Source organism: Macrosteles quadrilineatus, unplaced genomic scaffold (assembly GCF_028750875.1).
Source record: "Macrosteles quadrilineatus isolate MER2022 unplaced genomic scaffold, UCM_ALF_1.0 Scaffold_1__1_contigs__length_201487025, whole genome shotgun sequence".
NCBI classification, from domain to species: domain Eukaryota; kingdom Metazoa; phylum Arthropoda; class Insecta; order Hemiptera; family Cicadellidae; genus Macrosteles; species Macrosteles quadrilineatus.
The window spans coordinates 16,767,670-16,785,067 of record NW_026542594.1 but is presented as its reverse complement, the minus strand read 5'-3'; the positions used below and the strand labels follow the sequence as shown (position 1 = coordinate 16,785,067).

The 17,398-nt window shown below is 36.6% G+C and overlaps 1 protein-coding gene across 2 annotated transcripts in view; it reads right to left on the bottom strand.

Annotated features, from left to right (window-relative positions):
* Positions 1–511: 511 nt before the first annotated feature.
* The window catches only part of LOC129004126 (cytochrome P450 306a1), a 75,091-nt gene continuing 58,204 nt past the window's right edge, over positions 512–17,398 (bottom strand). Inside the window, exons 3-8 of one of the 2 annotated variants that reach the window (XM_054432570.1) lie at positions 7,749–7,894; positions 7,194–7,393; positions 5,843–6,125; positions 5,023–5,347; positions 2,517–2,709; positions 512–631 (exon numbers count right to left, since the gene is read on the bottom strand). In XM_054432570.1, coding sequence (XP_054288545.1) covers positions 2,531–2,709; positions 5,023–5,347; positions 5,843–6,125; positions 7,194–7,393; positions 7,749–7,894 — 1,133 coding nt within the window. In that variant the 3' untranslated portion in view covers positions 512–631; positions 2,517–2,530. Of the gene's footprint in view, positions 632–2,484; positions 2,710–5,022; positions 5,348–5,842; positions 6,126–7,193; positions 7,394–7,748; positions 7,895–17,398 lie in introns of those variants that run through there. The other variant, XM_054432564.1, reaches the window with a different exon arrangement.

Sequence of the window (17,398 nt, the reverse complement as noted above, 5' to 3'; positions counted from 1 at the left end):
AGTGTGTGAAGTGCAATTTGCACTCGTGTTACATATTATATTTTTCCTACAGTTATTATTAAGCATAGAAATAATTAGTCTTTCAAACACTTAACAACACGTTTTAGATAAGGTTAAATAACGAAATGAGAAACACTGCACCAGCTGATCGTAGTCGTAGTGTCTAAGTGTTGCCAACATATTTTCAAAATGTTGTATTACCAGCCTAATAATAGCACGCTGTTTGGTGTTTGGTTGGTTGGAATACTGGAGTGCGACAAAAAAGGAGTGTGACAAAAGTAAGTAAATGCAGCAATTAGCAACTTTCTGTACTATAATGAGTACAAGGAAGAATATTTTGTCAGGTGACTATATGACAAATAATAATCTTTACTATTTGAAATGTTTAAAATACTGACATGAAATTTTAATAATCATGTTTGAAAAATGAATGAACAGATAAGGAAAACTAGTTTGAATAAGTGGACTGTATTGGTTTTGTTTACATAAAGGAATCACAATATTGCTCACGGTTAATTCTTCTTGAATGTTGAATATAACTTTTGGTAATAATTTTCTTTGCTTGATTTGTATTTGGTTAAACACTTTTCTTCGTGGATCTCCATTTAGTTCATTCTGGCTTCCTTCAAATCTGCACATTCACATGTCATAGATGTTGTTTTAAATAATTTAATTATTCGTAATTTATTTTAGAGTTAATTTGGTTAATTTTTTTTTGTTTTTAAAGTGGGTTGTTATATTATTTTGCTATCTAGCAAAAATAATAATATAACAACCCACTTAAATAATATTAAAGTGGTTTATTATTCACTATACTTTATTATATACTTCTATATTCACTATATTATATACTTTGAATTATATTATTTTGTTATATTTTTTTCTTTATATAAAGAATAATATAATATAAAAACAAAAATATTCTTGGGAAGCATACAGCTTTATGAGTAATGGCAAATTATGATTGGTGGGATATAAAACATTACCAAAAGTGCAAATGAAATTACTGTAACTTATAACATTGATAAGCAAATTAGTGATTCAGAACTCACCACTATTACAACTGCATTAAACTATTTTAAATAATACCCAATCTTAGTAAACTTGCAAACTAACGAAAATCAGATCCATAAATAGCATAATGAAAATCAATTTAATTTCAAAAACAAATTATCAACATTTTAGTTAATTTAAATCCAAGTAAATAGGAACTATAGTTACACACTTAAGGTATAAGTCCATGACAACTGTATATATTCATGTTTAGTTCATCAGAATCCGAAAACATGGTTCGTTCAAATTCTGTATACTTTCAATGTACAAATATAGTAATTCATGTTTATAAAAAAGTGGAGAAACATCTTATTAAAATACATATTGATATTAATGTTTATTTAAACACTTTAATGATCAGGAATACAAATTATTCGTATATAAAAAAAAAGTTATCCTAACAAATATAATTATGTAGTAATTAATTAATTTAACAAGTTATACGGGCAATTGCAGACATGGACCATCCCGGACAAATCTATAAATCTGGCACTCGGGGGACACTTTGTAGTTAGTTGATCAACAGTTGCGGTTACCTGTGCCACCTGATCAGGGTGTTATAGGTCTCTAAACATAATTATTTCAAGGCCGTAAGCCGTATGTATTTACAATGGGGAGAAGGGTACAATGGACCATAACAGTATACAGGTAACACTATAAAGATACTGTATATGGAAAATAATGAAATCAATAAATCTTCAAGATGATGGCCGTTAAGTTGTTTTTTTTATATATAATAACAAGTAAAGAGTACAAATTAATTCTACGACGGTATGTGGTTGTACTAGTGTATAAAGTGTTCTGTTAAAAATAATAGGTAGGAATCAAATAGTGTTTTAGAGCTGTATTAACTAAAAAAAACCTACACGCCTCTCTTAAATTGTGAGGATTTTAAAGGGGGAATTCGTATACCCTTGTTAAAACACACAGTATATTAAAATAGTGACTTGGCATAGTTATTTTATACATAAACAAAGGTATTCGACTGTAGTATCTGAACTAAATGCAACACACTTTCCAGAACTAAGAGGAATATATACAGTACCTAAATAAACAATTCAAGTCGAACTGTTACCTACATGGTAAGGAATCCCAAACTATACAATAACTAAGAATCAATCCTAAACCTAAGAAACACAGTTTTCTCTAGTTAAAAGTCAAGTATAATTTATAATAACATACAGGATAAATTTCAGAGTGTCATAAATACTCAAATTCTATAAAGACCCTTTCTTAACTTAATAAGGTTCAATAAGTGAAATAACTAAATGCGTTTATGGGGCTCAATATGCTCGATGACAATAAATTAACTTTTTAGAACTGTAAGAAAAAACCCATAGAACACGTTTTATGGCATATTATAAAAAGATAACACATAATTATATATATTTCATTAAAGAATTTTAATCTAAGAAACAACTTTATGCCAGGGTACATGGGTAGATGAACAGCGAGCGGCTTACTTATTATTTTCTTCTCAACGTCTAGGATGAAAGATGAGGTTCCTAAGGGTTGGGATCAAGGTGATACCACACTCAGACTCTAAGGGATTCTCACAAGATGCAGGAATTTCCACTGTGAAGTTGAAGAGAAGATTTGAGGCGTAGAGGAAAACGATCATCCTTGCGAGCTCTTCGCCAACGCAGGACCTCTTGCCTAGTAACAAGGATAGTTTTAGGGCTCGTTGACATACTTGACTAAGTATACGCAAAGCTACACATTGCATCTAATTTCATTCTACACTTATGCAAAACTCATGTTTAGGATGAAATGCGCAACTAGGTGGTTCCCCCATCTTACCTGGTAATATAATTCGTGAGAAGATAGAAACCAAATGTGCATACAAAAACAAATGCCGTATGTTAAAAAATATGTTTATTTAAATACTATTGTCATTGAGGAAACAAACGGTGCAGTAATAATAATAATAATAATAACGGTGCAGTAATATTATCAGGATATGATAATATTTCTACACTAAAATTTGTTATAGATGACATAGCGCCAGTACTAACACATATTGTCAATAAGAGTTTTAGTCTGGGCATATTTCCCGAAAGCCTGAAATTGAGTTCTGTCGTACCAATTTTAAAAGATAAAAATTCTTCAAAATTAGACAATATAAGACCAATTAGTTTACTTTCAGTTTTTTCTAAATTATTTGAGAAGTTAATGATGTTAAGGTTGAATAAGTATTTGATGAAAATTAACTTTCTTAGCAGTAATCAATTTGGTTTTGTAAGGGGTAAATCAACTGAAGATGCTTTATTAAATGTCACAGAACAAATATTCAATAGTCTAAACTCAAATTGTAAAACATCAGGACTTTTTATTGATTTCAAAAAAGCGTTTGATTTAGTTGATCATGATATTCTCATAGATAAATTGGAAGCGTTGGGTATTAGGGGAACTGCGTTGTGTTGGTTCAGAAGTTTCTTAGTAGGAAGGAAACAAAAAGTAAAATGTTTAAATCATTACAGCTCTGCGAAAACAGTTGAGTCAGGTGTTCCGTAAGGGTCAGTAACCTCTGGTATTTTATTTCTAATATTTATAAATGATTTATTGGAACTTGATTTTAAGGGGAATGTCAGTGCTTTTGCGGACGACATAGCAATATTTTACTGTAATAAAGATTCTGTAATACTTGGTGAGTCAATCAATATCGATCTCTTGTTGTTAAGACAATGGTGCCTCCAAAACAGAATGCAAATAAATGCAAATAAAACAAAATATGTCAATTTTGATCTTTCAGGTTTTGAAATACCTTTTCCTCTCACTTATCATTCTGCTTCATGTAATTTAGTAGTCTGCGACTGCCAACAAATTTAAATATCTAGGAATTATTTTGGACGAAAAAATGAGTTTTGATCAACATATACTTAGTTTGCATGCAAAATTAAGGTCTTCAATTAGAACATTTTATTTTTTAAGGAATATTTGTAGTATTGATTTGTTACGATCACTGTATTTTGCATTAATAAACTCTAGATTACAATATGGATTAATATGTTGGGGCGGAACTTATAAATATTTGATAGATAAACTGAGAATTACCCAAAACTATTTTTTACGTATAATTTTAAACAAATTCAAAACAGAATCTTCTTTCCCTCTTTATAAGCATTTAAATATTAAACCTATTCAACATCTTTTTGTTTTCAAGGTCCAGAGATTATTTTTTATAAGGAGTGGAAATGTGGTTAGTGACAATGTGTATTACAATACTAGGTATGTACGTCAAAATAATTTCAGACTACCCAAAGTCAATAAATCAATTTTTCGCCATTCCTTTGAGTATTTAGGACCGAAGTATTTTAATCAAGTTCCTTCAAACATTAAAAATCTCACAAATCTAAAATTATTCTCCAAACAATTGAATCTCTGGCTAACTGCACAACAAAACATCGATTATTTAAGCAATGTTATCTCATAGATATGGTACCAAAGGCCAATAGTTGCATGTAAGAATGAAATGACTTTCTACCTTTCGTTAAGTTTCCAGAATTATTGTTTTTGTATTATTTATTACCTATAATTATTGTTGTTTTGTTATTTATTACCTATAATTATTGTTATTTATTATTTACAATTAGTGTTATTTAATTGTGCTTGAATAATTTGCAACACTTACATTGTTATTTATTTATATTTTAATATATGTATTTAGCAGATACCCAAATGGCGGCATGAGAGTATTTTTAATGCATGATGCTAGACTCAAAATATGTTATAATTTATTGTATTTATTTGTTCTAACTGACCGCACTACTTGAAAAGCGGCCAGTCAATTTCCAATACTGTAAATGCATGTAATAAGTTTGTTCTCAATGGAAATAAATTCATTTATTCATTTATTCATTCATAATAGTTGAATGCCAAAATAGCATACCAATCTAGCATAATGCTATAAAGGAAATAAATGGAGGATTTTGCATCTGCAATGTTAATTGTACTTGTTGAATTACATACCAGTTTGAAAAGGCATGAAAGCTTCTGGTTTGACGAACTTCCCCTCGCTATCCAAGAACCTCTCTGGGTTGAAGACTTCAGGCTGTTTCCAATAATTCGGACTCATGTGGACAGCCCATTGGAGAGGCATAACCATAGTCCCTTTAGGAACTCTGTATCCAGCTATACATGTGTTCTGGAGTGTTCCATGAGGGATTCCTGTAGGAACTACAGGTTTGATCCGCTGGGACTCGGCGATGGCGGCTTGTAGGTAAGGGAGGACAGGAATGTCCGAGAGGGATGGAGCCTCTTTGCACACTTGGTCGAGATCATGTTGGATCCTTTTCTGGAATGAAAACTTGAGTTTTTTAGGTAGGATGATAACAACCTTAATTGTTTGTTATCCTGTACAATATTTAAGTAATATTTATGTGTACAGGTACAACAGTTCAGTACTAATGATTTTTCTTTCTACTAATGAGGAATTCTTTGTATAACCTTTTTAAAGGTGGTATCCCAACTAATTCTGAACAATTTTGTGCGGATTGAAAATCTGTCAATCTTTTTTAAGAAACTTAAAATAAAAATCACTATCTCATTTTGTGTATAACGAAATTGTATTTTTAATTTTAAACAGTATCAAGCCAATTAAGATATATTAGGGTGTCTTACTTCTTCTTTTTTGTTCATTTATTTATATCCTGTAAGCTAATGAAAATGTAAAATCCTTGCCTGGAATCACCCAGGAATCGTGGTTTTATAGAGGGAATGAATGCGACCCCAGAGTTATCAGTTGTCATAGCCTATTGTAAAGGCAGATAATATTGAAGACTATATTCACCTGGATATCCTGATGAACGGCCACATAGATGAGGAACCATCGCAGGGTTGTGAGAGTAGTGTCAACTCCAGCTCCGAAAAGATCTGCAAGGAGGTAGTGGAACTGAGTTTGAGTGAAGCTTCCCACATCTAACCCTCTAGCTCTCTGTTCCTTCAGAAATGCAGCTACGACATTCTCAGTTTTGTCGTCAGGATGTGCTTCTATTAGCTCTTGATAGACCTTGTGAGTCCTCTGCAATCCGTCAACCAAGAAATCCATTGTCTTCTTGTATTTCGGTAGGAACCTAAATTAATTCACACATTTAGATGGTTAATTCTCTGATGTCTGATATTAAGCTACTGTGTTATTATATTATGGTTAATAAATGGCATGTGCAGAAGCAACGATTGTATCGGAATCTTCTTTCAAAATAGATCAATCTTCCCTATTACGGAAAGATTTGAATCGTTAACTGGTGAATTCTTACTATGTATTTTCTAACGAAGGGTGTTATGAATATAACAATTTAAAATAAACGGTATTAGCAAACTGACCCATATTTTCTCTCTTTAGCTTGTCAACAACCCTTATCATGGGTAAGTCGTGGGAGTAACTTTGATATTTTATAGGGAAAATAACAAAAGTTGCAATAGCTTTTGACTTTAATATTTACAGAAATGGGGGTCACACTATTTTGTTTAGAATTGTAAGGACCATACCATACTAATTTTAATATAAAAAAACTTTTTCAAACACCAGATTCTTTGTATTTATAAGTTTTTATGGGAGAATAACAAAAGTTTCCATAGCTTTTGGATTGTAATTTATACAGCAATGGGCGTTGTACTATTTTGTTTAGACTTTAAGGAATATAACATACTAAAGCTTTATCAAAATCGTTCGGGCCATTTAAAAAAATAAAGAATTTTCCGTTATTTTAGGGGGTTTTATGGGAAAATCACAATTGAAAATTAAAATTTAAAGATCTGTTTAGAGATACCACAGATTAGTATCTACATACCAATTTTAATCAAAATCGGACTACTGGTGTGGTCTGTAGATCTGTGCACATCCAAAAATACAGGCAGAGAGACAGACACACAAACAGACATAACTTCAAAAACCAATTTTGGGTTCAGGGGGACTAAAAACGGATACATCCACTCAAAGTCGAAAATGTTCACGAAAACAATATTTAACACAACAACACAACAACAATACTTAAGTATAGGGGTTCACTCCATATGCAGGGGAAAAAAAGTAAAACTAGGCAATTCAAGTAATGAAGCTGAATTCATCAAAAAGAAAAAAATATCTAAAGAAAGAATTATATTCATTGCAGAATATTGAGTAAATTACGTGCAATTAATACCTTAGGAAGGGTAGGAAGTTTAGCGGCCCGGCCACTCCGATGTGCTTAACTCCTTCGTCGGCCAAATGTTGAAGCCATTGCCAAGTCTGGTCGTCCCAAGACCATCGATGACCAAACACCAAGTCGTTGATGACGTTGCCAACGTTATGAAGAAGAATTCTGCTGGCATCTACCTCCCGACCACTCTCGGTCTTCACGTGCTGGTGGTTCGCAAAAATGTGTTATTTGTTAACTCCCGACATAAAAAGGGATAGATAGAATAGAAGTTAAAGGGAAAATATGAGTTAAATAAGAAAATTCAAAAAGGGTACTTGATATCAAAACCTTGAACTCATTAGCGTATATAAAAAAGCTCTTAGGATTATTGAATAGATTCACTACAAGTCATTTACTATATGGTCTGGGTGTTACAATGTGAATAGGTACACTGAAAGTCTGTGCGGTTCAATTAAAATGTATTAATAAATCTTAGAATCAACAACTCAATGTTGGCTTTTTCTTCGAAATAGTTCCTTCTATCCTATTGTTGATTTAAGAAAGAAAATTTAGACTCACTTCAATTGTCTCTATAATGCCTTCCATTATTCTGGATTGTAGAATCTGTCTCTTCGGACCAATTTTTACCATGCCGAGATTTTTTAAAGTCGAAATCACAAATGATCTCTGCTCTTTCCATAGTTTTCCTTCGGCGCAGATAATTCCTGTAAAATATGCATCACAAAATTTCAAATAGGCTTTGAGAATAATTATTGTTACTATTACAAAGCTGAAAAAACAACTTATGTCTTGGCAAAGAGGAAGTTTGAAACAAAAAATATCAACAAAACGTAAGTTGTACCACCATTTGTGAATGCAATTAAAAAGTTAAGATTGTTTTAATTTTGTCCCTCAACTAGTTTTGGTGAACTGAAGACAAAATATTTTGAAAGATATGAAAATATTTAAATTACAATCTAAAACCAGCGCATCGCCTAACATTTGGACGAACCAGGATTCAAATTAGACAATTAAAAAATAGAATAAAGTATTATTTAGTTTTCTAGTAATTTCATGTTCAAGCATAAAATATTTTTGCTCAACTTCACATCCAAAATAGTGAGCTTTGATGCTTCCTGCTATGTTCATCATCCATATTTCCTAGATCTTACTCTGCGGTGACCTGGTGAGTGATACTTTCGTTTATCACTGTCTTATCCTTATGCTTAAGAGTCGTAATGCATTCTAGAATCTAGAACTTGCAGCATTTCCGTTTTATTCAAATAAGGCCATTTTTGAAAAACACCCTGAACTTAATAAGTGATGGACAAGAATCTCTTCTAGATCACTCTCTAAGCCACTTCAGGACATCCTTACGTAAGTATTTGCCACGTCGCAGAACGTTACTGGATCTTGGCGGATCAGATTGAGAGATGAGGGTCTTTGACTCGAGACCTTGAGACTTGAGGCAAGGTCCGCGTCCGTGTTTACACCAAGAACCGTAGCTCGGAATAGCTCGGATCGACGACCGGACCAAGGTGACCCATCAGGAGAATTTCACGGCCTCACTAGTAAACAAGCGGAGACTCTTCTACGCATCGGTCAAGGGTCAGGAACCATTAGAGTATTTGTCCGTGTGTCTACTGACGTCCAAGACTCGATGTTTCTTTTCCTTTTGTTGGACTTGGTGGGTTCTGTAATTAAGGGATCTTATGTGTTTCTGAGTAGTTGCAAGCGTGAGTTGCAAGTGAGGTCTTAGGTTCTCTAAGGTTCTTAGAGACGAATAGAAGAACTCCTGCCGTGAAGAAATTATGTGTTACGTTGTTTAGCGATGCTTGCAATATCATTGATGCATAATTCTTATTGGTACATCGTAACTATGAAACTACAAGAGAAAATTGACACAGAAATATGTAGTGGAATCTGTATTTTTGTTTTGAAAAAGAGGGTCGATGGAAAAGAAAGTTTTGTGTGACGGAGACTGTCTTTTCACGAAAGCTTACATCTTCGCTCGTCATGTCACACAATGTCATTTTAATCTTGGGTGTAAATGTGTTCTAAAGTTTATTGTACGACCAATGTTGAAGTGTACGAGGAAGTCTTTTATAGCTTATGCAAACCTGAACACTGGTTTTATCTTACTGTCGAACTTAGATATTTAAAAATCCTATTTTTCTTTCATTTTAATATAAAAAGCGTGACAGGTAAGATAATTTTTTAACTATTTATAAATTTCTTGGTATTTTTTGTGATTTAATTTGAATATCTACGACAGTGGAAATCTTTTATAGTTATTTTAATATGTTTTCCTACCACTACATGGAAGTTATCACATTGTACCAGTAAACAATACGCAAAATAGCTCATTGCCACTCTAGAGTGGGAATAGATAATTCCCGCTCGCTAAATCATCTGATTTCACAGTTGTAATTTATACATCAACCACAGCCGTGGATCCGGAAGTTAACAACCGAACCGATAAGCAAATAACATAACATAACCTTAAATAGTAAACATGACCTAAAATGGCATTTTATATTCATCTAAAATTCTAATCTGTGTGTTGTGATAAATTAAATGGTGGTAGGAAACATCTTGTGTGTATCAAGAGTACAAACATCATTGCGCTCTTAAAATAACTATACCATACATTTTATTTCTTTGCAACAGTACAGTATTTGTTTTATGTTTTATAGTCTGAAAAAGAATAACATGAATGAATAGTTTGTAAAAGTTGACGGTTCTGGAACGTATTACCATTGACTTTATATATATAAAGTCAATGGTATTACCTTTCCCGCCAACACACGTGATCTATGACGTCACACTGCGCCAAGATTCACTTTCAGACAACGTGACCTCGGCCTTGAACCTGCCTCAGACATTGCGTCACAATTCTCGGAACCGCGGGATGGAATCCCTGGAACGCCATTGGTTCCCTCCCGACTACGCAGACGTTAGACGTAGACGCATAGGCGGGAACGGGGGTGATCTTATCGAAGCGGCCTTGGCGCTTCCAGCAGGAAATATTTCATTAACCGATTTTTTATCACCTCAAATATTTTTTGAGTTTGAGTCATCTTTTTAAGTGATGGTATTGGGCTTCCCAATACTTTGCTTCAATACAAATGCAGTATCTTAGTCGTATATTGTTGTATTAGAACTGTTTTACAGTACTTGGCAGTTTTCAGTTTTTGGCTAGAACATATGTAAGGTTCGTCCCTTGTCCGTAAGGTTGAGTTGGATTTTCTTATATCCCTAAAAATAAATTTGTGATATTATTTGCCGAGCATAAGTCATGATAAAATTAAATTCATTAAACTTAATAATAATATTGGATTGACATGTATATCTTCCAGTTAAAATGTTACAAAATGAATCCCTATATAAAATTGACACTAGGTTTTGTAGTTTTTTTGTAAAGGGGCGGTATAGTCCTCAGCCTGCACTCCAACCTACTGAATGATTAACAGTTAACAACCAGCATAGTGCGCTCGTTGCGTTAATAAATTGACCCCATATCCCTACTATAATTAAATTATATATTTTTAATCTTTGTATGCTTTATGGCCAAGCTGACTTATGTTTCAAGCTTGGTCCTTCGTTACCATGAACATTTCCTTACAGAATCACACCATCAACTGCACGGTCTTCCTTAAAGTTTTGTTGCAAAACTATAACATAACTGTAGATCAGATGCTAAATTTCATTATCGGCTGCCTTTCCTGAAGCAGCTTCTCTTTGAAATCTTACTATCTCCCTGGTATTCTCCCAGCAAGGCTCGGCCACCAAAAAAACATGCTTATCCCTTGTTTACAGTCCTCCACATTAGGCCTAAAATGGAATTTGCCAAAATCTAGTGATTCTCTCCAAGCAAAGCTCGGTCCCCCAAACATATTATGCTTATCTTGGTTCTCTTTTGTCAACTGTCCTTCACATTACAAATGGAAGTCACTAAACTCTAGTGACACTCTTTGCCTTGACATTTTCCATGCGTCTTCCTCAGCCTTGTTACTTCCTTATCTTTTAGTCTTTTGGCACCAACTCTCCTTTCCCCTCTACACACCGTGTTTTACCGGTTTATATCCTATTAAGGCTAATCCACTCATTCTCCTTGAAATCACTCGTTTAAGCCTGTCAGGATGACTAATCGGCCGAACTCCGTAGATGGTAAGCTAATGAGCTTTCGACACGTTTGGATAAGTCTGGGATGTGTAATGTTATCAATCTATCAATTGGCGATTTTATTTTCAGCCTAATTAGTAAGCGTTTACCATTATAACTAAATTATGCTAATGGATAATTATATAGCGATTTATGCAAGATAGCTAGAGCCTGTTGGATATGGATCATGATTATTATATTTTGAGAAATTCTGAAGTTTAATGTTCATTGTCTCCACCAGCTGATATTAGCTAAGTTATTTATGGAGGAAGGAATAGCGCTGTGCATTAGACTACCGGTAATGGGTGTTATTATTTATGTTTGTCCTTTAAGAGCTAATTTAGTTTCACATTAGACAAACTACGTTACCACAAGAAAAGTACCAACTAAAATAAAAATCACTTGATATCATGTTTACTACATTAATGAATGCTATATATATATTATTTAATATAATGAAATGGTATTAGGTAATAAAACATTAGCCCTGCGTTTCGGAGCCTATTTCATAATTATTGAATAAGTTTGGCCTATGAGACCTTTGTCAATGACCATAATGAATTCCCTAGATAATTTTGTGAATCTTTAATCCCACATAAATCACCAGTCTGGGCAAAATCATGTAGATAAGCAATTTAGATTATGCGAAATACTACAAAAATTGACCCATAGATTTCGGAAGAGAAGATACTAGTTTAATTTGGCGCCAAAACATGGCGTCTTCTCAGTGGCAGATTGGCGCCAAAAAGCGAAAGCCACGGGCAAACAGCCAGCGCGTCGCGAATGACTGTGTGTGCGAGTGCGAGCCGACATTCCAGCTATTTTTCTTTTTGCAATATCGGTTATTCTAATCAGGAATGAAAAAGAAAAAGAATCCTGTCTGTGGGAAGGGCGTCGTCTCGCTGCTGTTGACCCTAAGCTGCATTCCGCGACGGGGCTCAGCGGGGTGGCACCGTGGTGGCAAACCTTGCAAAACAAACCCAAGCCACCACTACCTTTACGATCACGTGGTTCAGTGGGGTGGCACCGTGGTGGCACACCTTGCAAAACAAACCCAAGCCACCACTACCTTTACGATCACGTGGTTCAGTGGGGTGGCACCGTGGTGGCACACCTTGCAAAACAAACCCAAGCCACCACTACCTTTACGATCACGTGGTTCAGCGGGGTGGCACCGTGGTGGCAAACCTTGCAAAACAAACCCAAGCCACCACTACCACTACGACCACGTGGTTCAGCGGGGTGGCACCGTGGTGGCAAACCTTGCAAAACAAACCCAAGCCACCACTACCACTACGACCACGTGGTTCAGCGGGGTGGCACCGTGCCCAAGCCACCACTACCTTTACGATCACGTGGTTCAGTGGGGTGGCACCGTGGTGGCACACCATGCAAAACAAACCCAAGCCACCACTACCACTACGACCACGTGGTTCAGCGGGGTGGCACCGTGGTGGCAAACCTTGCAAAACAAACCCAAGCCACCACTACCACTACGACCACGTGGTTCAGTGGGGTGGCACCGTGGTGGCACACCATGCAAAACAAACCCAAGCCACCACTACCTTCACGATCACGTGGTTCAGTGGGGTGGCACCATGGTGGCACACCATGCAAAACAAACCCAAGCCACCACTACCTTTACGATCACGTGGTTCAGTGGGGTGGCACCGTGGTGGCACACCATGCAAAACAAACCCAAGCCACCACTACCTTCACGATCACGTGGTTCAGTGGGGTGGCACCATGGTGGCACACCTTGCAAAACAAACCCAAGCCACCACTACCACTACGATCACGTGGTTCAGTGGGGTGGCACCATGGTGGCACACCATGCAAAACAAACCCAAGCCACCACTACCTTTATGATCACGTGGTTCAGTGGGGTGGCACCGTGGTGGCACACCATGCAAAACAAACCCAAGCCACCACTACCTTCACGATCACGTGGTTCAGTGGGGTGGCACCATGGTGGCACACCTTGCAAAACAAACCCAAGCCATCACTACCTTAATGATCACGTGGTTCAGTGGGGTGGCACCATGGTGGCACACCTTGCAAAACAAACACAAGCCACCACTACCACTACGACCACGTGGTTCAGTGGGGTGGCACCATGGTGGCACACCATGCAAAACAAACACAAGCCACCACTACCTTTACGATTACGTGGTTCAGTGGAGTGGCACCGTGCAAAACCTTTTACACATAAAACATAAGCCTGTAAAAGTTTTCTGGAGTAACTGGTTCTGGTTTCAAAAATTGTATTTGATATTCTAAGTTGTTATCTTTCATTTATTTGTAAACTCATTTTACGTGTTAAGTGCCAAGTCTTGAGTTAGTTGTAAATCTCTCCAATCGCATGAATATATTATCTTCTCTAAGTTACATAACCACCTTAAGAGATTTGCAATCCAGTTCCCAGCCTGAACAAGACTTTGTATGGTGTTAAAGGCCTTGTTATGACCTCGTGGACTATCTTGCCATTTTAAGTTCAACGGCACGACCTTCGGAATATATTGAAATGTTGGCACAGATAAAGAATTTAAACTTACGGGTTTATCATTGAATTTAAACAGTTTAATAAACTTCTCATCCTGCTGGAAATCTGTTGATGATGAGTGTATGTGTTGGCATCATTTTACTGTGTTGATGTTAACTAAAATGTTTAACTCAAATTTTAGGCCATATTTGTGCTCTAAACTTAAAAAAAAATATATCACAGAAGACATGCAATAGGTTTGTTAATTCTTAAGGGTTAGGTACATGTCTAAATTCTATATTATTCTATGGTGTAAGTAAGAAGTACTGTATGTCTAAAAATATTTTATGAATGTTCGCCTTACTATATGAACCATAATGTTAAAAAAATAAACAAATTTAAAAATAATATACTTGTTAAACAAACAAAGCAATTTACTATGGTGTATAAAAAGAACAAGCTAATTTACCTGCAACATAGAATAAATAAACACCATTTTATTTATTCTATGCCTGTAATTTATTCTATGATTGTTCTATGCGTGTCCTTTGCCATGAACGGGATGACTGCTGCTACGCAACATCAGATCTCTGCCAATACCTTAATAACATTTAATTATTTAAAAAGGTTTTCGTCCGATACTTCGGAATAATCTTTAGACCTGTGCATGCCTATGTATTGGTAGCATAGGTTTAGCCATTTGCAGCTCACTTCGTGTACAAATTTACCAACAATGAAAATTACCTTGCAGATTTCCTTATTTGCAATTTAAAAATTCATTGTACTGGGTTAGTACAACGAGCTATATGTTACCTTTTCTTTATAATGAACTCCTTCCTTAAATAGAGAAATTAAATGGAAAAAAATGTTTACATAGGCAATCCCCACTAAAGCTTGCCTGTTCGATTTCAGTACATCTCAGTGAAGGATGCACCTAAAATAAAGCTGTGGTTGACCGGGAAAAATCAAAATTTGTCCTCGTATTACTTTATCTAACATTGTCGTGATTAAGAACAAGAACTAAACCGAGCAATTTTTTATAGGGAGATTAGGTACTCTACTCGTTTGAAGTATTGTATTGATAGTTAAAAGTGTTTATGTTGTAGTTTATTTTTAAATTCAAATTTTATATAGACAAGAATATGTGTTAACCATTTTGTTCATACGTTCAATTGGCGGACCTGAGGCCGCACGCCTAGTTTGTCAAGATACAGTTGCATTCGTTTCTAAATTAAAGGGGGGTTGTGAAATAATTTTTATGGCATTTTCAAGGAACCAACATTGTCTTGGACGACTGGGCATTGGGTCCCAGTGACATTCCTTTATCCAGGATGGAGGGGTGTTTAGCTCTAGGAGAGATGGAAGTGCATCATATTCTCTAACCTACCTGTGTCTGTGGTTTTTTGGGCTTCGGCCTGCTTGTTGTGTGCGACCAGCATTCAGTGTGGCAAATCCTCGACTTTGGAAGTAACCGTTCCTGGAGGTGAAAACGGGCAAGTACCCGTAGCTCACGGGGACACTCAAGGGCAACGTAACTTTCCGCAGTGTGAGGGCAACGGTTTGTAGGCACTTATGCAAACCAATCCCTGACTCTGAGCACGGACGGTATGGTTATCTTGAGTGTGGGGGGTTCTTCCCGGAACCTCAATTGAGTCAAGGGTGTCGCCACCTCTGGTGGATAGGTTCATCCGGGTGGGTCCCACTTCTATACCTGCCTCCTTTTGGGAAACCCTGATGGCCTGGCAGTGATGTTGGGTCTGACGGGCAAACGAAGTAGATCGGGTGCTGGGTCCGAGCCCGCCAGGGGTATCTGGGGATCTATCGCTCTGGTTATCTCTGGTTTCCCAGCAATGGGTAAGGCCTCGATCGGGTAGTGGTGTAAATGGGAGGTTGGGGTTCCCCCCGTCAGCGTGCTGACGGTCCCCTTCCTTCTGGCTATGATGGCGGGTTCTGCCTGTCAGGGATTACATAGGTCCCGAGTGTTGCTTGCACTAAATGCGTCGGGGCGCTCCATTATGGTCCTCAGGGCTTGTACCTGGTGGAACCCAGGTGGAGTGACGCTTAAACAAGCAGCCGGAATCCCTGGTTAGGATTGAGGGGCAACCCTCTTTCCGAAGGGTCTGCTTCGGCAGCCGGCGAGCCTGATGACCTTAAGTCATCCGCCCATGATGTGCTAAAGGTTGATGCGTAAGCTTCGGCCTACATCATGGGGCCCGGGTATGTCCTCAAGGATAGGTACCGGGTACGCAGTCAGGGGGCTTCGGCTCTCATGACAAAGAAATAATAATAATAATAATAATAATAATAATAATAATAATAATAATAACCAACATTGTCTCTTCCTCATCCCATAGCGGCTAGTCTGTTACAGCACAGACAAGGGAAACAAAGCTTTGTTTCCTTGGACTAAAAAGATACTATTACATTTTACTGGTTTTTGTCCAACTAAATTTGTTTGACAAAAATACTATGTTCCTTTGGACTGCTTCCTTCTCTGTGCTACTTCTAACCATGCCATAGGCCTATTGGTGTCCATAATCATAATTTACCGTCCATATAGCTGCATAATTAATTCTATAACACGCACATTTATACATTTTTATCAAAACTATCATCCATTCCTGAATCATAGGTGTAAAAATACCTGAAGAACGTTCTGCATGGACAAATTGGTGTTTAGTGACCGTTAATGTAAGAATCAAACGTTAAGTTGGCTTAAGGCACTTTTGGGAACACTTTAATTTATCTTTAAGGGGGGGGGAGTCCAAACAAAATATCTAAATTTGAATAGGCTGCTAAAGTAAAATGTCCACAGTTCTTGTACCCTCCATATTATCAAACCAAATCTAAAAATACGCTGTTGAAAAATCCCTAGAAACATAACGTGACAGAAACATTAGTCACAGCCAGCCTTGAACTTGAACTTCTTGGAAGCCCTGAGTATCTATTCATGAGTTACTCTCAATTTCGCAGGATCCGGTGACGAGTAATCCCCCGGAGTGATTCGTGGAACTGCGAGGGATCCTGGAATCCTTACGTAACAGCTAATCCCGAACCCGACCTTGAACTTGGGGGTTCCTGGAAACAGCCTCCCATTCATCGGTTAGACCGTTGTTGCATTCTTCGCAATTTGGAATTGCCTCACTCGGCAACATCGTTTATCTAGCTTAGAGTTTACTACTTCATTCAGGTAGAAAACGTGGCGTTGTGACCTTATCCTACCGCGTCTTCTATCTTCATGAAGAATTATGGAATTTTAAATGTAAAATCATTATGTTATTAAGCTTTGATGCTTGTAAACAATCTAATATCTGGCTGTATGTCCTCTATACCTCACCAAACCGTCAATCCGATTGCCAGTCAACGATGGCAAATGGTTGTACAAACCCCTTCGAAGTTTGTTTTGTTTTATTCCCGATCTTCTGTTACACGGCTCTGCCGAAATCCACATTCAACAGCATTGTTGTGCTGAATGAGGGGTTTTCATTTTTCCTTATACTGTGGTGAATACTACTGTTATCAATTATTATAATACATGCGTTGTTGGGCTAAAGTATTTATATTGTGCATCATTAGACCAATC